We start from the raw sequence: 22,614 nt of genomic DNA, 5'->3' as shown, positions 1-22,614 counted from the left end.
ACAGCATCTCAGGAGTCAAGTTCACACAGGAATGAAAGAGGAAGACAGAGAAAGATAAGAAGAGAGAGGGGAGATGGGGAAGAGGAAGGAGGAAAACTCAAGGGAGGAAAGGAAGAAACAAAGTTATAGTGTGGGAGAGAGGTGATGGGTATTCTTACAGCTTTAATGTGACCAGTATACAGCTTACTGTGTAGCTGATGGTAGGAAACCTCAAAATGTACCATATAGCTGTGGTTCTGTCTGAAAGAATGTGTTTCTTTAGCCCGAGTTGGTTGTGTTGTTTTTATATCTAACATCTAGCCCATCAGGAGCTTAAATTTATCCCCATCATATTCACAAAGGTTTTGCAAAGCTGAAAGATAAAGTAAGCCAAAACAGCTATTATTTATCCATGAACCAGCCTGCTCTTTGCCAATTTCTAAGTACACAGAAAATCCTGTGGGGGGCTTATTATTTTCTGAACTATTTTTAGGACATTTTAAGTTTGTGTTACTGACAGTGCAGCAATGAAAGCAAACAAGAAACACAGAGTTCATGACCATTGTCTTAAATCTGAAGCCAAGGACACAAGTTCCTTCAAAAAGAGAATGAAGAGAAGAACATACAAATGGTATTTTCTGCTGTTATTTTTCGATTAGTCTATGAATATTCACCACAAATGAAACTTTGGATCAAACAACAAACATGGTGCATTGTTGCTTGAGTTCAGGCAGATTCTTATCTTTGTATATCTTGAGAAAAATATGGTATTTAAATAAAAAATACAAACAAAAAATTGCAGAGGTGGTTTAAGAAGTTTTTCAAGCCGTGAAGACTGCAGGTATGAACTTCAGGGGGGCATCACAGGGAAGCTGAGTAGCTTCTTTATATCTTGCAAAGACGGCAAAAGAAGCCAGCAGATCACTAAGTACTGTAAACATAACTAAATAAAAGTGATCTAGATTAAGAGATTACATTACAGACGGCTGAAGATCTTTAGTTTGAGTCTTGTATGATACATTCTGACCAAGGAACTGCTTTGGCTACAGTTTAACAGTTTAAGTTACTTTAGTGTAACTTTTTATGATCCAAAACACATTCACATTTGGTTTATTGCTATAGATAAAATATTGGTGTAAGCAGATCTTTCATAGATTAAAGTCCAAGCTAAGCAAAGTCCATTAAAACCAGGAAACTAAAATCATGATGAGAAAGACCAGGCAGAAACCAAAATCACAAAGGGCCAGGAGAAACCAGGAGGAAGAAATTAGAAGACACAAGTATAAGACAGGACTATAAATACACTGGGAGCTGACTGGTGAATGACAGTTGAAGATAATCATGTAATCAGGTGGAAGACAAGGACAGGAAGTAAAACTGACACAGGTCATGAAAGAAATCTAACCTTCAGAGCAAAACAGGAAGTGACCAAGAGACACAAGCTAAACAAGGAGACAAGAATAGTCACTTAAACATGAAGACGGGGAAAAGGAAGCACTGGAGGACAAAGGCATGTGACATAGAAATGAATCAGAGGGGGCAATGTATACAGAGGAGGACCCAAGGCCTGATACAAGTCAAACACTTAAAACTGGAACAGAAGCCAAAAGGCAAATTATACTGCACTAATGTACTCAGCATACTGGTCTTCAAAGCCTAAACAAAGTATAAAAAAACCCTCAAACACTAGAATAACAGTAAAACTGAGACAGAAACACAAATTCATATATATTACCTAAGAATGTAAAACCCAAAAACAACACAACACCTTCAGGCGACGACAGTCACTTTGACATAAGTTGGCATTAAATACATCATACATTAGTCCAAAGGGATCACACAAAAATACTAAAAAATAGTGTGATTTCAAGTGGTTTTGGCTATGGGGTAATTTATTGAGGGATGTGTAATACTGAGCGCAACATCACACAAGATAAATATAATAGAAACTAATTATTTCTAAAGGTCATCTCCATGTCATAGGCATTAACACAACAGGACTAAAGAAAAAACTAATTTAAGAATACAGGAGTCATGTCTATTTTTATACCAAAACATCCAGCATTGCTCAACATGAAACTACTGACAGGAAAAATGTCTCCTGGAGCTGGAGGACTCTTCTTGTTGCTCACAGAGAAAAATAGAGAATTATTTTTGAGCTGCAGATGGTATCAAAGTGTTATCATGTCGAATCTCGCTTGATCTCATGTGCTGCTAACATCCTCATCAAAGCTGCATTATTCTTTGTAATTTGGCTCATAAAAGAGCCCATACTGCACGACCATTAACCCGCGTTTAGCTTAATGTAAAACCATTAATCCATAGTAGCTTATGAATAAAACATAATGCAGTGATGCATTCAGGCCAAGTCCTCTGTACACATAACCTTATTTATCATCTGTGTGTAAAGGTCGGCTGTGCCTCTGCAGCTGCTCTTTTGAAGAAGTCTCTCTGGCATTAATACAAGCTCCACCTCACCTCTCACTTCTCTTTGCCTACCTTATCACAGTCTGTTTCTCTCTGTGTGATTTTTCTCAGGAGACTTGATATCATATTGTGTGGGTTTAGCAAGAGCTACCAGGTTTCCACCACCAACACAGAGATTTCTATAAGGAAAAATCAAAGTTATGAATCTCTTTCACCACCATGATTCAGTAAATATAAGCAAACACCTTGTTGGATGACCCTTCCCATCCCGTTTCTAAGATGTGATTTAATATCAAGCTCATTACAACTTGTGTCATGATGCCTAATTTCCTTCTTATGTAATATGGGGTGAAAAGATCATTCAGATTACTCCAGAGAGCAACTGAATACCTTCAGGTTCACTGCAAAAGACCACTGATATAACTAAATAAATTCCCTAAGGTGTACAAACTGTTGCAGTGATTTTGTCCTTTCAGGTTGGAACAAACGGGTGGACTATGAGCCTGGGACTGGGAGCAAGCAGCTGTTTCCCAAGATGCACTTGGAAACGTGTGGAGGTCCCTTATCTGGCGTGAAAGCAATGGTAGAGCTGCAGACAAATCACATTGGAAAGGGCTGCGACCGCGAAACATATTCTGAAAAGTCTCTGCAAAAACTCTGTGGTGAGGAAAAAAGGGAGTGTGGGTGGAGGGTAAATTAATCTAAATGGAAGTGAGGAATGTTGATGCCCTGTTGAAATAGGGTGGTGCCATTTTAAATGGACTCTGATAATAATGAGAGACATGGAAAACTTTAATTCGAAGAATGAAAAACTTCTTGACATCTGAACCCTCGATGCATTTTAATAAGCCAAATGCCTGCATGCCATTTTACTATTCTGAAGTGACATTACATCCCATTAATAGCCTGAGGCAAGTTTATACAGTAAATGTGAAAACGCTGTGAAACTGTGCCTTCAAATCTGATAGGTAACTTTATTAATTTGTAATTACTGCCAGAAAGGGGGAACAGGTAATTGGATTACTTTTTTACCAGAGAAAAAATAAGCTTGTAAAGGTTTTGTGCATTAAACATTTTGTGCTTTTTGAACACCCACTCCCAACAAAGAAACAAAACTCAATTAAAAACAGTCCATCACATCATTTCAACCAAGCACAAAATTAAATTAAATTGAAAGAAAAACACATACAGATGGCAGCTTTACCGAATTGCATTGAAGTTTCTAATTATGCTGTGTCTTTGTTGCAGGATGAATGTTGACTATATAAGTAGACTGCATGCTACATGTAGATAGATGGATTTATTAATCATGGCTTTGTGACTTCCAGGTGCAGCATCAGGCAGCACTGACCTCCTTCCTGCCCCCAGCCCTTCCACAAACTGGACAGCTGCTCTCCTGACGGACAGCGGCAGAGACAGCGACCTTATCTACAGATTTGATGGGCGTCAGGCTGCAAATGTCCCAGATCACGTGGTACCACAAAACCTGACAGACCAGTTCACCATAGCAACATGGATGAAGCACGGGCCCAGTCCAGGACTCAGAGCTGAGAAGGAAACCTTACTGTGCAGCTCTGACAAGACCGGTGAGGAAATCATTTCACTGTGCTCACTTATAAGATCCAGACTACATAAAACTAAATGGCAAATTAATCTTTTCATTAGATTCAGTTTGCTGACATTTCACCAGTATGTTCCTCCTGCAGCACTACTGGAAACCACTGACCTTTCAGTGACACTTAAACATTTTGTGCTTTGTCCTACATTACAAAACATACCATAAGCATGAGCCCTATCGCAAATCAATAATAATAAAAAAAAATTTTTTTTCAAAACAACCGGGTAATTAAGCTGAGACCAAAGCCCACAGTGGCAAATGCTCTTTAAAACTTTTTCCCCACTGCATCTCTGAACTGAGCTGCCTGAACTGTGTAATTAAACAAGCCATCTGCACATTGCACGCGCTCACAATGGTCTCACAGATGGCTTATTAGCTTACGAAATTAGTAGCCTGATCTTGTAATGCAAAACTGCAGAGCAGTTTATTGTAGACCACCAGCATCTTTTAAACCACTTTTTATTTGTAATCTTTTTGCTTAAGGATGTGAAAAGTACCAACAGTTTCAATGTGCAGCCCAGCTGTGAAATAAAATGCCCATGTTTTGAATCCCATCACTCCTCTGGGTGTGCCAGATGATATGCAGGGCCGGTGATGAGCCATATCACAATCACATTCATTTTCATGCCATTATAGTGATAACTCATGTATGAAGAGTATATAATATATTCCTAAATGCATGATCGCACTGAAGTTTATCATATTCAATTGATTTTTTTTTAACAAATGTTCCTATTTTTATATTGAAGAGTTGAAGAGTAATACAGAAAACGCACTATAAATGAAATTAGCAAATTCTGACTTCTGACAGAAAACTGTATTAGAATTAGAAGCAATCGCCCCTTTTACACATCTTATGGCTTAATCACACTAGAGTAAAAATGGGAAGGCAACCTCTTTGCAACAAGGAAAAATTGGTGGTTGCCTGGTGATTACGTTGATTTTTTTTTTTTACATTGTTTGTAAATAGCTGCCGTGACCAGCTCGGCATGCAACACTCACTGCTTTCACTCACAAGGCAATTGCACAGGTCGCCTGGTGGGAGGAAAGTTGCAGCCAAGCAATCGCAGTCTCAGACAGATTGGCAAATGTTTGCAAATAATTTTCATCTAACTTAAAAATTCAGACAGACTTCCATTATGATCTCTGTCTTTGAAGCATGCATTTTAAAGGCAATGGGATTGGAAGTTAAGTCACACAGTCACGGTAATTTGGTCATCCTGCAGTCTACAACCACTTGTTTTCCATAGTGTGACTGGAGCATTAGCACTGCTTAAAAAACTTATGATAAATATCTTTATTATATGATTATATGCTAAATAAATATTGGTTTTCACACCAGTGAAAGACTAAAGTTGGTTCTTCCATTAAAAACACCAAAAACCATTAAGTTAAGTACCAGCTCCTCAGTGCGGGTATGTGTCCATAAGGAAAAAATGCAGATATGCAAGCGGCTCAGACCACACTCACTAAACTGCCTTTGTTTAGTTGACTGATGTGGAAAACCCATTTGATGTGAAAGTAAAAAGCTGTACTCTATGCCAATTTTTGAACTGAAGGAAAAAACAAAATTACTGACATGAACATGAGCAACATCAATTTTCCTTGAAATAAACCTGCTGATTAGAACATTGTGTAATTTAAAACTGCGCCTCATTCAAATGTGTGCATGTTTTTGTATGACCATGCCTCTTCTTGGTCTTCCCATTGTAGAGATGAACCGCCACCATTATTCTCTGTATGTTCACAACTGCCGCCTGGTGTTTCTGCTCAGAAGAGATTTCACTCAGCTTGACACTTTCAGACCTGCTGAGTTCCACTGGAAACTGGAGCAGGTATGGATAACATATTTGTGTGTGAGTATGTGTCCTATTTAAATCTGAATATAGATTCAGGGTGATTCTGTAGAGCAGATAAAGGGCTTTTATTCATTCTATAGGGAAGTGAGAGGCTTTTCATTTTAATTACTGAAGGCCTTTCATGGCTTTTGTCTGCTTGGTGCATGATATAATAGAGTAAAAGACACCACTATCCTACACACGTACTTAGACTCACACAGAAGTACAGACCAAAAGAGGAAAGTCTGTTTAGTTATGGGTAATAGCTCACCCAGCAGCAGATCTCTACTACCTGTCATGCCTCTGGAGAGTTGTTGAACTAATTTGCATTGAAGGTATGTGTTTCAGTCCTGCAGGGAACCTTTAAGAGGTAAAAAGTTGCATCATGCAGTATAGTGTTGCGTCTACTAGAAGAATGCAAATAAGAGAGTTTTTTTTAATCTCACTGAATGTTGCAGGCAGTAACTATTGCATTAAATAAAATGCACTGCAGGGAGGTAAAAAGTTTTAGACTTCAAAGCGACTTCTGTTTTTAACCCTGTCTGTTTAGAACAATGCAGACTGTCAAACTGATGTTTAAAGGTCAGGTACATCAGTGACAGGGACACTTAAATGAGAATCATCTGGATAAAAGGAAGCTACTCCCCGCAGCTCTTGAAACAGGCGTTGGTGAGAGTTGCATTCAATTCAGTTTTATTTACAGAGCACCAAATCACAACATCTGCCTCATGGTGCTTTAAACTTTAAGGTAAAGGTTAAACAAGATGAGAACAAAACACAGACTGATGGCAAATTTAATGATATGTAACAGCGGTATGTAAACACCTAGAGAGTGAAAAGAGATGAGTGAAAAAGAAGTGCTCAGCTTAACACAGCACCTCAGCACTCTCAGCCTATAGCAGCATAACTAAGTGATGCTTCAGGGTCAGAGAATCTAGCCCTAACTGTAAACTTTATCAAAAACATGTGGTCTTAAAAAGTGTAATCTTAAAAATGGAGCGGCTGTCTACTGGGAGGCTCCCCCCCAAACTGGGAGCTGTTTCCAGGCTGACAGAGCATTGGCAAGAGTTGCATTCAAGGCCTCCCATTCTACTTTTAGAAACTTTAGCAGCCACAAGTTGCCTGGAGTATGAGAGAAAGGACCCTATTAGACTTATATGGTCTTTAAGATTGGATGGAGCCTGAGTATTTAAGACCTTGTATGTGATGAAAAGGATTTTAAATTAAATTCTGGATTGAACAGGGAGCCAGTGAAAAGAAGCCAATATGGGTGAAATACATTCTTCTTTTTCTTTCTGTTTGTATTCTCGCTGCAGTGTTTTGGATTAACTGGAAGCCTTTTCAGGGAACTTTAGAATAGCCTGATAGTAATGAATTGTAATAATTCAGCCTAGAATGAATGCCAGAATTAGATCTTCAGCATCACTTTAGGATATTGCACAGATGAATGAAAACACTCCAACATATTTGTTTAATGTGCATCTTAAAGGACATAGGCTAGCATTTATAATGTAAAAAGTATTGGTCTCAGCACTTAACCTTGTGGAATTCCATGGTTAAGAAGAAGACTAACCATTTACGTAGAAAAAAATGGATCTGTTAAATAGGCATGATTCAAACAAGGGAATTGCAATTCCTTGAACACCAGTAGCACGTTTTAGTCTCTATAGTAAAATGTACATTTTTTATTTTGATTGAAAATTTAGAGTCAACTCCAATTCCAAAAAACCAATGGGATACTTGGGAATGTAATAATTTTTTTTCATAAACATAGAAAAATATTGAAACTAAGAAAGTGTTCAATTTTAAGAAAAATAGTTGATTTTGAATTTGATGGCTCTAAAAAACATCTAAAAAAAGTTGGGACAAGGCTATGCTTAGCACTGTGTAGCATCCCCTCTTCTTGTAACAATAGTTTGTAAACATTAGGGAACTGAGGTGACCAGCAGCTGGACTTTTGGGAGAGTAATGTCGTCCCATTCTTGTCTCGTATGGGATTGTAGCTGCTCAACAGTCCTGGCTCTTCTTTGTCATATTTTTTATTCACAATGTGCAAAAGGTTTTCAGTCGGTAAAAGATCTGCAGGCGGCCCTGCCCAGACTCAAAGCCATGCTTTTGTAACAGGAGCAGTATGCGGTTTAACATTGTCTTGCTGAAATTTGCAAGACCTTCCCTGAAGGGAAGGCCTCGATAGGCTACTTTAGTACCTGTATATAACTTTCAGCACTGATTGTGTCTTTCCAAATTCGCAACCTGCCCATTCCATAGGCACTAATGTACCCCATAAAATCAGAGATGCAGGCTTTTGAAGTGAGCACTGATTAGAAGCAATTCAATTGAATTCAATTCAATTTTATTTATATAGCGCCAAATCACAACAACAGTCGCCTCAAGGCGCTTTGTATTGTAAGGTAGACCCTACAATAATACATACAGAGAAAAACCCAACAATCATATGACCCCCTATGAGCAAGCACTTTGGCGACAGTGGGAAGGAAAAACTCCCTTTTAACAGGAAGAAACCTCCAGCAGAACCAGGCTCAGGGAGGGGCGGGGCCATCTGCTGCGACCGGTTGGGGTGAGAGAAGGAAGACAAGATGGTCCGGCTCCTCCTGATGTCCATGTTTTCTATAAAGATTCAAATTTTATTTTAAATGAACGGAGGTGTTTCTTGATCATGTTCACATACGGCCTCTTTTCATGACAGTGCTCTAACCTGCACTTGTGGATGGCACGGTGAACTGTGACAGTGATTTCTGGAACGCTATTCTGAAATCGTTCCACGATTTGCAGTTTTTTTGAAGATTGGTGAACCTCTGCCCATCTTTACTTCTTAAACAATCATGTGTCTTTTTTTCCACCACTTACTTTTCGACCCTTTTGTTGCCCCAATTTTTTGTGACGTGTTGCTGCCATCAAATTGAAAATGAGCTAATATTTTCATGAAATAGCAAAATGCTCCATTTAAATATATGATATGTTTTCTGTGTTCTATCATGAATAAAATATGGGTTCATTCAATTTTTAAATTATTTCTGATTTTATTTACATTTTAAACAGCCGCTCAACTTTTTGGGAGATTGTGTTTGCATTTACATATTGTCTGTTTGCGTGCACATTACTGAAACAGTGTGACATTTGCAGAGCTCATGAATATGTGACTCATTTCCCTTCCTTAAAGGCTGTCTTTCCTGTTTAACTCGCATTTAATCAACTCAGCGAACGATTGTCTGTTTGGCACCGTTGTTGTTGTTGTTATCACGTTGCTCTTATTTCTTAAATGTTTGTATTAAAATCAAGGCTTCCACCGAGTTTAGCTGCAAAGTTTGTGTTTTGTGAAAAGGGCAGAAGTTTAATCACCCAAATATATGTGCAGAAAGAAAGCAGCCAGAAAGTAATCTAGTTAAATCATTCACATGGTTCAATTTTTCATCTGATTATTTTATCAGAAGGGTTGTCTTCGCCCTCTGCCACCATTTTGAGTCAGTTTGAGTCTCTTTATTGTGTCTGCATGGTGTTTGCATTTTTTTTATTATGTTTGGGCTTAAATGTAACCACTGAGTAAAGGAAGTCTCGCAGTATAAAAGATAATAAAATCCCTCATGTCTAAATAATTTTGATGATAACCCAGTGAACCCTCCCAGCTCACCACTGTAATAATGAATGCTAGCTGTATATCTAATCTAATTGTTTACTCTTGGGATGGCACATTTATCAGCCACATTTTGAAATTATTAGAAAATGCCTCATAATTATGGAGAGTTCTCAGAGGTTTTCACTCGCAAAGCAGATTATAAGAGATTTGTATTTGGTCTTTTTGTCCGTGCAATGGTGCATCTCAACCCTGACTTATGGTTTATATTTTATCTGTAGGTTTGCACTGAAAAATATATGCAAATTCATTTTCTTGGTTTTTTTCCTTTTTTTTTTCATTGTAAGGGCATATGCGGTAATTCCCTGCATTCATACAAACATCAGTGTATCTTTTGGTTGTCATCTTTGTTAGTGGTGGTGTGTACCTTCCAGGCAGAACAGTTGTTTGTTGCAGGTCACAGGTACAACCAAATGTGTTTTTCTCAGGTGTACCTTCCAGCCAGGTAGTTGTTTGTTCTAGGTCAAAGGTAGATTGAAAAGTGCTTTCCTCAGTCCACTGTTATTTTCTCCTGTGGCCCACAGAGGTGGATGTGACAAAGAGAAGGGCACCCAAGCAGCAGATTGCTAAGTTTTCCAAGCAAACAACCTCAAGACATGGTTCTATTTCTGCTTTGCTTTTTCTCATTCTCTCTGCATCTGTTATCTTTCTCCTATTACCTCTCTCTTGCTCAGTCTTTGCTATTACACACACACAGACACACACACATATATAGTTCATAGTTCAGATAGTGGGGATCCCATTTGCTCCTTTAGCTGGATCTTGTGAAAGACCGTGGAGGGAGTATGCCATACAGTCAAAGAGAATTTGTGATGGTGCTGCTCACCACTACAAATCACTTGTGCTGAGACTCTCATTAAATATAAATGGAAACTGGTCTGAAATACCAGAGGTTAATGAGAGGAGTACATAGATGAACAGAGCAAAGAAAAAAAAGTGCTGTGTGATTATCGTGTACTGATTATGACTGTGATTTGCTGCAATTTTTTTGTCATGTTTCTTTATCAAACGCCTGAGCATAAGTTTAAGGAGATAGAAATAGAAATACATGCATGAAACTGAAATAGAGAAAAGACTGATGTGTTATTGTTAAATCTAAGTGCAAAATGGTCATTTTAGAAAGAAATGCTCCTCTTTAAAACTTAAGAACAGATATCAAAATCTGATCTGTGCCCTGAAGCAGTACACAGTATTTTATATGTGAGTACGGCTGATGCCAACCGTCTACAAAAAAACCTTATTTGGATTTTTTTCAGATGGCAACCAGGGACCATCATGCCAATTAGTTCTCAGACCAAACCCATCAAAATATTATGTTTACCAGACAGCCATGTGTGTATACACACACACACACACACGAAGAGAGAGAGAGAGAGAAACAAAGTAACAACAGTAGCCATGCTGCAGCACTGGGGCGTTAAAAGGTTTGAGGGCTACTTCCACTGCCCTTTATTTTGCAGGCATTAGTGAAACCACACTTAGCTTTAAATTTCACGCTCACTTTGATCTTCACTAAAATCTTTTTGACAGAGAGACATATAGACACCCGCCAAAACTTTGTAATCAGTAACTTTAACTGGACTTCATCCCAGCAGTGACAGAGAAGGCTGTTTCCAGCTAAGGTCACAGAATGTTACTTCCTTCCACAAGTTTATAAAAACACAGAAACAATCATAACCGGATTCCTTGGTTGCAAATAACATTCTGCTTTTACTGTACTGAACACAACGGCATAGACTAACAACAAGCTGGAAGTATCGCTAAAGCAAATGGAGACAAAGTGGAAAGACGCAGGTCAAGGTGCATTCACACTATTGTACCACAGTGTACAGTACTGTGCAAAAGTCTCAAGCGAGTCATCATTTCTTTATGTTTTTAAATGAATATGGCAAAACAATGCAGCTACTTACTGAATGATGTGCAAACATATGTGGAAATACAATACATAAGGCAAAAGCAGAGTTTCTTCCTTGAAATTCAATACCGCAGTTTCAAGTATGGCCACCTTTATTCTTCAACACTGTCTGACCTTTCTTCTAATTTCTTTAAGTAGTCTTCAGGAAAAGTTCTCCAGGCTTCTTGAAGGACATTTAAAGCTCTTCTTTGGATGTTTCTGCATTCTGTTCTGTTCTCTGTCAACATGATCCCACACTGCTTCAATAATGTTGAGGTCTGAGGTCTGGGGAGGCCAATCCGTGACTGATAGTGTTCCACTGTGTGTTTTTCTATCCAGGTATGCTTGTATTGCATGGTGCTTGGGGTCATTGTCATGCTGAAAAAGCTGTTCCCAATCAGATACTTTCTAGATGGTATCCATGATGATTTAAAATCCATGCATTCATAATTCAATCACTTTTGACAAGATGCCCAAAAAGAAATGCAGTCCCCAAACCATGACAGAGCCTCCACTGTGTTTTACAGATGGCTGTAGGACACTCACAGCTGTACCTCTCTCATGGCCTCCTTCAGTACATACTGATGATGATTGGAACCAGAAATGTCAAGACCAGAATTGCTATTGTGTGTTTATACCTTGAGTTAGATTCACAGGCCCGTATTAAGAGGGTTAAACTAAAAAAAAAAAAAAACATTCCTCTGAAAATGGTCAGGTATAAGGACTGGACTGAAAATGGTTGAAAAAGTGGCTAGTGTCCAAAACGGCCTTTAGAAAGCCTGGAGGACTATTGCTCAGCACTTTAAAAAACTGCAAGTAATTCTTGCTCCAGCGAAATATAAAGAAATGAAGAATGGCTCAGGACCTTTGCACAGTACTGTGGATAGGAAAAGTAATAGAGTAGCAGTAATGTTGTATGAAGAGTTTTCTGGAAGTGCACAGAGTGTTAGACAGGATCATGAGTTTGAAGCTGGAAACCGAAGGGCTGATGTTGAAAGTTGTGAACACCATAAGTAGTCGTCAATTAGAAGAGAGAGGAATTCTGGAGTAATTTGGATGAAGTGGTAAAGAGCATTCCCAGTAGGGAGAGATCAGTGATTGAAGTGGACTTCAATGAAGATGTGGGTGAGGGGAACAGGCAGATGGTTCGCTGTGGCGACTGCTAAAGTCAGAAGAAGAAGGTTTGACTGAGTGACCAGTGACCACCAGTATGACGGCGGCTTCTCAAACGTAAACCATAATTCCACTAATCTTCCTATTAGTTATCCTTCACAAGCCAAAGGGACTATCACTGTTTAGTGATCAATGAAGTTCATCTCCTAGATTCAGATGTCATGTAAGCAGAGGACATGAAATAATGAGGTACGCTTCATTTCTTTCATATAAACTGGTTCAGCAAACCAGAGATTGTCCTTGTCGGCTCACTGCATGGAGTACAAAGTACTACTAAAGATAGATTGTACCAAATGACAATGCATTGTCAATTTACGTCATGAATGCACTTGTAGGCTGAATCACACTGAAACCAAATAATGAAATTAAGTCCGTACTCTCAGCATTAGCTCTACTTCCAAATGCCTTTCTTTCGCACTACTGAAAGAATTTTTAACATTCACTGCTGAATGTTACACAGTGTATTATCTATTAATAGTGCATATTAATACTTATTATTTAGTATCTCAGAGTGCCTATAGTGCTTAAAACAGACTAAACTAAGAACAGGAACTGCCAGAGTGCCTTGAGGTGAATAATGAGTACAAGAGCAGTGGAGGCTGTTGGAAAAAGGACTGTGGTAAGAAGAGGAAGAAGAAGAAGGGGTGACTGTGGAGTGTCACAGCTGCTTCGTACTGTCCTTGTTCCTCCAGCACTTAGAAAGGACACCCAATGGCTTCCGCAGCAACTCCATTTAGCTCTATTGATTTTGCAATTCTGAGCCTAAGAGAGGAGGGGTAGAGTGTGATGAAAGCAAGCTGGCAAAGAGCGAGGGAGAGAGAAGCCTCCATTTTCCATGTCGATCGAATACTCTGAAGGAATGTCACATTGGACAGAAACCGTTATGCACGCATCTACAGGCACTGACTTATTTATGAGTTTATGTGAACACAACCATGCACACAAACACACACACACACAGGATGCCTGCTTTTCCTTTCAACTTCTCAGTGTTGGTAATGGACTAAAGGATGAATCACTACCCTTTCTGAACATTATTCACTCTCCCGAGTCTGGAGAGCCTATCGGTACAATCCAGCTGTCGTTCTTACCAAGTCCTATACAAATCAAGAAACACTCTCTTTAAATTTCCTGCAAGCCAAAAATGGTAGGAAAATATCACATATGAAATCAAAGAATGACAAAGGTTAAGTTATTTTTCCGAGTGTGAGCATTAATGTGCACCTACACCTTTCTATATTTCCCCAAAGTCAAGAGCGTGTCCATTAAAATCAAATGCTTTATAGAGAGAGCACAAAATATAGTGTATTACAGAAGGGTTAGAGGGGAATCAAGTACCCAGTATTTTTCTCAGCATAGTTGTGAGATTTTGAAAGGATTAAAAGATTTCTTTTTCTTTTTCACATCAATTCAAAATAACAGTAAATATGACAGGGCATGGTGAGAGCTCCCATGTTGTGAATCACAAAACCAGCTCTCCGATTTCACCAATTACTCCTCTCACAACTTCTGCAGAACCCCTGCTATTTATTGTTTATGTCTGAGATCAATAATGAGGACTGAATGCTGGAGTTAGAGCAGAATTGCTCTTGTTGTTTGTCTCTAAAGCCATCTACAGTTATCTGCCTTATCTGCCTGTTTCTACCATGCCTATCGTGCCATGGCTTGTTCTCTGCCCTGTGTGGATTAAAAGGCCCCGTTTGTTTCCCGAGAGATTAATTGGATGGTGTGGGTGGTTGTGGTGTGGCGTGCATTGCCTCTCCTTCTGTTTGTAATAGATAGCGCCTATGCAGAGTGTGAGAATTTTTCATCTCACACACAAGAGACTAATAAATGTTTCAATTTTACGTCTAATTGTGTATATCCACGTGTTATTTTCCTACGTGAAGCCTCGGGGCGTTGCAGCTGGAGTGAGTTTTGTTTGCTAGAGCAGATTTTTAAAGCAAAAGCATCTGGAGTGAGAAGACAAGACAGAAAGGTAACCATGCTTTGTGATAGATGAGAGCACTTATTTAAAAAAAAAATCAGACTCCATAATTTCTTTCAGTTCATGTCATGTTTTCTCTCATATTTACCATGGATCACTTTCATTTTGCAATTTAATCTACTGCAAGGACTCATATGCAGCATGTTTTTGAATAGACAAACACAAGTTGGCACTGAAACGTACATTTGTTCCTTTCTGAGAGTGCAAAACAGAAAAAGACAGTAAGCAACTGAGGAAATGTTAAGAACTGCCTCGAGCAAAAACACTCAGTGTTTATTTCATTTCTAGCCTCTATTTTTCAAATGCCTTCATTTGAGAGCTCAGCTGGACTTTGTCCGCTTTAGGTGCTCCCTTCATCTCTCTAAATGTAAATTTCTTTGCACTCTGTGTGTGCTCGGGCCGGAGGGTGAGGGATAGCAGGAGTATATATGTGTGTGTGTGTGTGTGTGTGAGAGAGAAAAAGGCTTCTTAATGCTCCTTATTGAGCACTTTGCATACATGGTGAGTGCACTACATAATGTACTAACAGCTTGTTTCTTCCATCGTTCTATTTACCACTTCCAGTCACTCCACACGTCTCTCCAACTATTGCTTGTCTGTTCTCTTCTCCTTCTCCAATTCCTGCCTTCAGTTCATAAAAAAAAGTCTGTTCACATCAGCGATAAGGTAGAATTTAAATTATTTACAGGTATCATATTGCTTCATTCATCAAGTAAGAGCTCCTGGAGATATAGGGGAAAGATAAAGACAGGCAGATTTCAAACATTATGCTGAAAGACGGCGTTTTAAAGCAGACCTTTCACTTTAAGCATCTGGCATGTTTTTGCATTGATCTTATTTAATCTAGAGCCTCATATCTTTCTTTCTTTGGATTTTTTTAGTTGTATCACTAACACAAATCAGATCTTTATTAGATATCAAATATTTTTCTTTTTTAATATAGTTTGGCAAAACTTTTCAAAGTAGAAACTGGTGGTTTAGAAGTTTTAGATAAGCACACTTTGCTTTGTAACTTGTGGAAAACTTGGCAACTCTGTATTCTTTTAATTGGACAGTTTTTTTTCAGTGAGTGTTCTGCATAGAAGTTTGCTAGATTTGCCCTTTCACAGAAAACTGCATGTTTTTTTATGCACATGTCGTTGCGCATGTTAGCAAAGCTCGTTTCCTTTCTTCCTTTCTTTTGCTTTGTGCCATTTATTTATTTATTTCACTATCCTTGTCATTCCCACGGTGACACATAATATGCTGGCATCAAAAGTGCGGTGCTGCATCTGTGTCAGAAAAGAGATGATCAGAGGAGAGGGGTGCGAAAAGGAACAAAAGAGATGAAAAGGGAAAGAGAAGGGAATTGGAAGTTATGACGGATGGATGAGGTGGAGGTGGGGAAAACAGGGGAGGGGAAAAAATAGTTCAGACAAAAGGGCATAGAACGGGCCGGATGAGAAGTAGAGAAAAGGAGGGCTCTGGGGGAAAAACTAGACTTCCTAAAATTATCCGGTGAATGTTTGAAGAGAACGACAACAACAGCAACAACATGGCTTCCAGCATCCATGGTTATTTTACCCAGTACTACAGTTATCATGTCCATCACACAAGCTAAAGTACTAATAAATCTGATCAGACAAAAGGTTAGTTTTCTCTTGAAACAGATGAAAACGCCATCATATATATTTATATATATATATTATATTTTTATAAGATTTTAAGGAAGTCCCCACATCCGAAACCTCTCCAGTATATCGAAATAAACTTGACCTTATTAAAGGGCTCCTCAGCAGCCAGCACAACGTCCTCATTATTCTGTCGATGTCAGCAGATCTAAAAAGCACTAATGCTGTCTGTGAAACTTTGCTTTGGTGTCCTCCTCAGAAAAGGTGCACAATAATTCATTGCGGTTCACACAACCTATAACCTCTGTTTGGCTCAAAAATAAAAGATTCGAGGCCGCCGCTTTCCTCGTTAGCAGCTGGTTTAACGCAGAGCTGGCAGCATCTAATTGTTTTGCCAGAGATCTTCTGGGTGAAAAACCTCAATTGAGTCTGTGCTGAATTGAGACTGTGCAATATTTTCTAGGTCCAAGTGGCTCTTAAGATCTTCCTTCTTCTGTGCTGATGTGTAGGATGTAATAGCCTCTCGTAAATACACCGTGGCAGATCTCCACAAGATAGACTGGCTTATCTCCAGTGTTTTATCCTCAGCAATAAAACACTGCCGCTGCTGCTGCATGGTAATATTCTCTACAAAGGAAATCAGGCTGAGTAAGGTAAGGCTTACTCACCACGGTCTCCAAGATGAACCTTTGTCAGAAGAGACCTACTCTATACTGTGATAGAGAAATGATTAGAAAGAGGATACTGTCTGTACAGTCCTTGAATGTATGCAAAACAATTAAGGACATAATCTTAGGCAACACACGTATTTTTCTGTCTAATTGATAGAGCGCTCTAAGTGGGGTTTTTTTAATCCGATTATTTAAAAAAGCTGAAGCGTTGAATGCTGGGAAATGACAGTCACATTGTAACAAAGCCTTTTATTTTTGCACACAATGTGCTGGTCTTTCTGATGAAATTAAACAATAAAACAATTGTTTACTAAAATTTCCTTCCTGTTAGACTGCTTCATAGCAGCTATTGGTTTGGACTAGCAGAAAAAAAGAGAAACTAATTTCGTTAATGTTGGCTTTATGCCATCAAGGTTCCCAGTAAGCCTTGACAGTGAGCCAGTATTTAAAAAACCCTTAGCTAACTCAGTTAAATGGAAGACATTGACCCCGTGTTTTTCCTGCAGTGGCATGCCCAAATGTTCTGTATGAAGTGAAAAATGTAAAACAAGCTAACTGAGCAAGCACAAGAAGTCCTGACAGAAATAGTGAAAGCACCTGTGTTAGTGTGTCAATAATGTAAATAAGCTTTGAGTTAAAATATTCAAAGCGTGTCATACCTAAAAGCCAAAATCAGCACTTTTACTTGCTCATTCCCTCTGCAAACAGTAGTGCATATGAATTCAAAAGGGTTTCATGGAGGAAAACGACAAAAAAATTATGTTCTGTGGAGGTTGTTAAAGTGATTTTTGAATCATTGGACTGTTTGTCTGTCCTCCGTGTCTTCTGTATCTGCTGTTTCTTATGTTTCTTTCATTCAGGGTGAAAAATATAACCTAAGTTTTTATTTTTATTGGTAGTAGGAAAGGAAAAATTTGCAAAAATAACAGCTGCCAGGTAACCGACCTGGAAAATATTTTCCAAAAAAGGCCCCAATTTAGCCTGGTAGGAAAAAGTTAAGAAAACTGTAAATGCATTTTTAACTTCTATGTTAGTGCAGACGTGATGTTTATGTCTCTGCACTTCAGCCTCTGTCTCTCCTATTTTCTCTCTTTCTGTTGTGGGAATGCTCTGATGATAGCATCCATCCTAAACAGGTCTGCAACCTGCCCGAGGACCAGCTCATTAAACTGTTTCAGCATTCATTGTCTCGTTACTTTGATGCAGAGGAGAAGTACTTTCAAGCTCACACTAACTAATATGTCATCAGACAAGCAATGCGTATACAAACATGGCTCTGCAACAGAGAATTGCTGATGGTATCTGCTAATGATGTGTGTGTGTGCATTTTTAAATATGTGAGCATGATTTATTTTAGACAGTTTAGACAGTCAGCTGCATAAACAAAGTCAGTGAGAGATTGGATTCAGAAGCTAATCTTTCTTGGATGAAGTAGTCGAGTATATGTGCAAATAAATTTTCGCACTGAAGCTAGTCGAGAAAGTTGATCTGTAACAAAATGACTTGTGATCTTTCTGTAATATTTCTAGTCATTTTTTAGTTTTCAAGTTCAGGTTTCAGATTCAGTTTTACATTCTCTGTCATGCTTTGGTGCTGAGATATTTCTCAAATTCAGTCTGATTATGCGTGTGCTATTTATTTTTCAAGCATGCAGTCACTGTGCGAAAACTTGCATATAAAAATAGATGTTATTCGTCTTTATTTCTGTTTGGAAACCACTCCATCAGTTATTATAATCAAAAGCAGAGAAAAGCAACAGCAACACACAACACAATATATTTCCACACAGCCTTACAGCAAATTTCTTTCGTAGTTTGTCTGGAAATGGAGAGTTGCCGAAGGGATTTCTAGCCATGCTAACTCTGTTCATGTGTGTGCTGTGGTTCAGTCTGCTACTTTGACCTGAAATATGAATTCAGTAATGAATGGATCAGCATAAAATGTATTGCAGATATCTATCTGTTCTCCCCGAGGATGAATCCTTCACTATAGCGTCGCCAGGATAGATTTCAATTACAGGATTTAGGTTTACTAGTGAGTTTTGTTACTCATTCAGAACCATTTGCAAACTAATGCCATTTTCATAATCCTTAGCTCTTTAGCTAAAACAATCCTGATAAACTGCATGTTTGCATCTTTGCATCTGCTACGTGGCATTGATATTTCTACAGAAATATACAGTCTGTAGGCAAGACACAAAATTTTGTAGCAGAAATTTTCAGATTTCTGTTTGTCGTCTGCTTGTATTCTTAGCAGTATCGACCAATCACGTTTAAGCGGTGCGAAAGCAAAAGGGAAACATGTAAGCTAAAATTTAATAACAAGTCTAACAACATCATTTGAGCATGTTTTTTACCCTTTAAATCTATCTGTAGTCAAACTGTAATCATTGACAAGAGTATAGAAAAGAGCCTTGATAGGACACAATAGAAGCCAAGAGGCAGTGTCCATTGCACTCAGAGGGTAAGTCATCTGGTGTCCCAAACTGTGCTTTTATAAGCTCCACATAGTCACAGCTCTAGGAAAATGCAGTATAATGCCATATAAGTGGAGACAGTCACCCACATAAACAGTGCCGATAATTGTAGAGGCATGCACTCACCTCTGCAGGCAGTCAGCCAACCAGCGGTTAAATGAAAGTGGCAATTCATTCTGCCTGTCTAGTCAAGTACCCATGCAAATCCTGAATGCGAGATGATGAAACTAAAATACACTGTCATTGTTAATAACACATGGGTGACTTGCCAGAATATTTCACTTAATGTACAGTAAAGGAAGGTTAAAAAAAAAGAAGAAGAAAAGAGGCATGACGTGAGGAATGTCATGCTACCAAAATGTAGGTTGTGATGACTACATCCGAATAAAACTCATCTTGAATCATCACATCTAAAGGTGGTTTTAAAAAGTGAGGTCTAGTGGGTAGGAGCGGTTTCTGGGCTCTCCTTTCTGTCAGCATATCATGTTATAAAGTTAACATCCCTCGAGATTCTTGGTTGTTCCAACAAAGGTTTCGTCTACATTAGTTTATATGAAAGCTTAAGCAGAAATTTATTCTCCGTGTCCGTGTGTGTGGCCACTTGGCCTTAATGAGAAATCCGGGGTCCACCTGTCATGTTTTCTCTTCGTATCTGAAATTAGCAGATATTTTTCTGCTCCATGCAAACCAATCTTTTCCTCCATCTTTAACCAAATCCTGCCCACCAGACTGATTAAACTAAAAGTCTGGCCTTTTCTTGTCTGAATACCTTTGAAATTATATTTACCTCAAGTGCCCAGAAATAATAACCTTTAAAAGAAAGTGCAGTTTCATTTGAGAATATTTATTTTAGAAAACAGCCACTGTGGCCTCATTATTTGTGAAAGAAGTTGTTCAGGGCCCCATGCAGTGCTGTTTGTACCATTATTGCTTTGGGCCGTAAACTATACTTGTACTCCCCCATTTAACAGCATAAAACATGAAACTTTGATTTCTTCTCATTTCTATAGCTGTTTACTCTGTTCGGCACTGTGCAGGACGGCAGATTGTTCCTAACATGCACTAAGAGAAAATGCCTTGTCACAGTAAAATATGCTAAGAACGTATTGATATTTTAATTACAGCTGTGACTTTTCTTGGAAGCATTGCAGTGCTCTTCAAGGTTGAAGCCATTTTTTTGAATTCACTGGTGTATTGTCATTTTTAAGGCCTCTGTAAAAATTAGATTTCATTAGATGGCCTCTAACAGCTCCAAATTAAAGCAGCTTTTTTTCTGTAACTGCCAGATGTGTAAATAAGAAGCCACTTGATACCATATTGACTTAAAAGAAAATATTATTTCATTATTGTTTTTAAAGCTGGTTGCTGTTGCTAAAAAACACGAGTCATTGCATGTTTTATTAGAAAGCTCCATTCTGTGTAATAGGAACACATACTGGCTTCTTCCCCTTGTCCAGTTCAGGGTCACTGTTGGGCCCAGCTGTCACATGGCAACAGGCAGCGTACATCCTGGACGGATCACCAGTGTAGCAGCTGGAATAACATACAGAGACATCCAACCATTCACACCTACATCCAGTTTAGGATCACCTGTTAAGCAGACCTGCATGTCTTTGAACTGTGCACGCGAAGAGAACCCAATCAGCATGTAAACGCCACACAGAAAGGCTAAAGCGAGAGAACAGGCTCTGTCTTTATAAGTTCTCCAAATGATTGAGAATGTTTGTGAAGGTTGATAAAAGTTGTGTTGTGCACGACTCTTTCTACAGCTGTGTTTGTCACTCACCGTGTGCCTTTAATGAACAGCTCATTAGACGGAAACCTCATTAGCGGTCTGACGACAGGGAGCAAATGATCCGGGGAAAAGAAGAGGAATTTGATGCGTCTCATTTATTGGAGGTAGAAAGGCAGGGAGCATTCAAGGATGCGCTTTTGGGTTTGGAGTAAACATCATCATGTTCATAACAGCAGCCCTATAAACATAATCCCCCATGGCAATACGCTCCATAATAATACTAATAATAATAAAACCCCCCAAAAAAGACGTGTAATTGCTTCAGTAATGTATTTTTAAAGCTGCCCCTTTTTCATTTCTCTTTTAATCGGGCCTATTGTCTTGTTTGAGTGCGTACTAAGAGGACATATAAATTACTGGCAGCATAGCGATATGACAGTTTTTCTCTGTGCTTTACAGATCTGTGACAAGGAATGGCACTATTATGTAATCAACGTGGAATTTCCTGCAGTGACTCTTTTTGTGGATGGCGTGACTTACGAACCCTACCTGGTGACGGATGACTGGCCGATCCACGCCTCGAAGATCGATACGCAGCTGACCGTGGGCGCCTGCTGGCAAGGTCAGTGTGTGTGTGTGTGTTTACCACACATAAGAATAGAAAAACAGCCATTTTTAATGCTTTATTTAAAAGCACCGGGGTTAATTCATTGTTTCAAGGCTGCATACATCCTTTTAATGAGATAAATAAAAAAAAAGAAATGATATGTTGTCCTGATTTTTTGGCTTATTGTTGCCTTTAACATAGTGCTGTGTGCATACATATATCAAGGTAAGAAATACATAACTTTTTCCTGTTTGTTCTCCCTTTAAGTTTCTCAAGAGTAGTTTTATGAGAATATTAAACTGTGATTTTGATTGTCCTGTTGCATGCTCAGTCATGCAGGTTTTTGATTGTATTTTGCTGAATAAATTGAATTTGTCACACTATATCACTGTAAAACAGGAAATTGAACGCAGGGCCTGCGTATTCTGATACTATGTAATACTCAACATGTGACATAATTGCCCTGTGCAGGAACGCTATTGAAAGCAATACATTTCACAGTATGTGCATTGCAGGCCACTGAAATGCATAATGAAATCCATTATGCTCCAAGAAACCGAATAGTCTGTGCGAAAACTGCAGGTGCAGCAGTCAAAAACATGTTTTCTTTTAATGTGCGGCTGTTACCAGCCCGAAAAATGCTGACAACATATCATAAGCATAAAGAAACCGCATCAATAACAAGGCAGAGCAGCCCAGAGATGTTTAAAATTACATTTGAATCACAAAGGGAGATAGTGAGAAAGAAGGCGACTCCCCGTTAAAATAAATAAAGAGACTAACATTTACATCCCCGGCCTGCGAGCTGTTTCCTGTGGCACAAGCCGAGCGGGTATCAAACAGGAAATTCTGCGCCGTGCTTTCCAGCGACAGGGAACGGGAGCGTGCAGAGATCGCGTTGGACTGAATAAAAGCTACCCTGCTGTCATGTTTATTACTTGAATAAT

At 38.9% G+C, this 22,614-nt stretch overlaps 1 protein-coding gene across 1 annotated transcript in view; it reads left to right on the top strand.

Annotated features, from left to right (window-relative positions):
* The window catches only part of clstn2a (calsyntenin 2a), a 153,952-nt gene that overhangs the window by 116,188 nt on the left and 15,150 nt on the right, over positions 1-22,614 (top strand). Inside the window, exons 7-10 of the mRNA XM_063461335.1 lie at positions 2,883-3,068; positions 3,735-3,992; positions 5,738-5,859; positions 21,520-21,682. Coding sequence (XP_063317405.1) covers positions 2,883-3,068; positions 3,735-3,992; positions 5,738-5,859; positions 21,520-21,682 — 729 coding nt within the window. The remainder of the gene's footprint in view (positions 1-2,882; positions 3,069-3,734; positions 3,993-5,737; positions 5,860-21,519; positions 21,683-22,614) is intronic.

Source organism: Pelmatolapia mariae, linkage group LG18 (genome assembly GCF_036321145.2).
Source record: "Pelmatolapia mariae isolate MD_Pm_ZW linkage group LG18, Pm_UMD_F_2, whole genome shotgun sequence".
In the NCBI taxonomy this organism is placed as follows: domain Eukaryota; kingdom Metazoa; phylum Chordata; class Actinopteri; order Cichliformes; family Cichlidae; genus Pelmatolapia; species Pelmatolapia mariae.
This window is presented reverse-complemented; position numbering and strand designations above follow the sequence as displayed.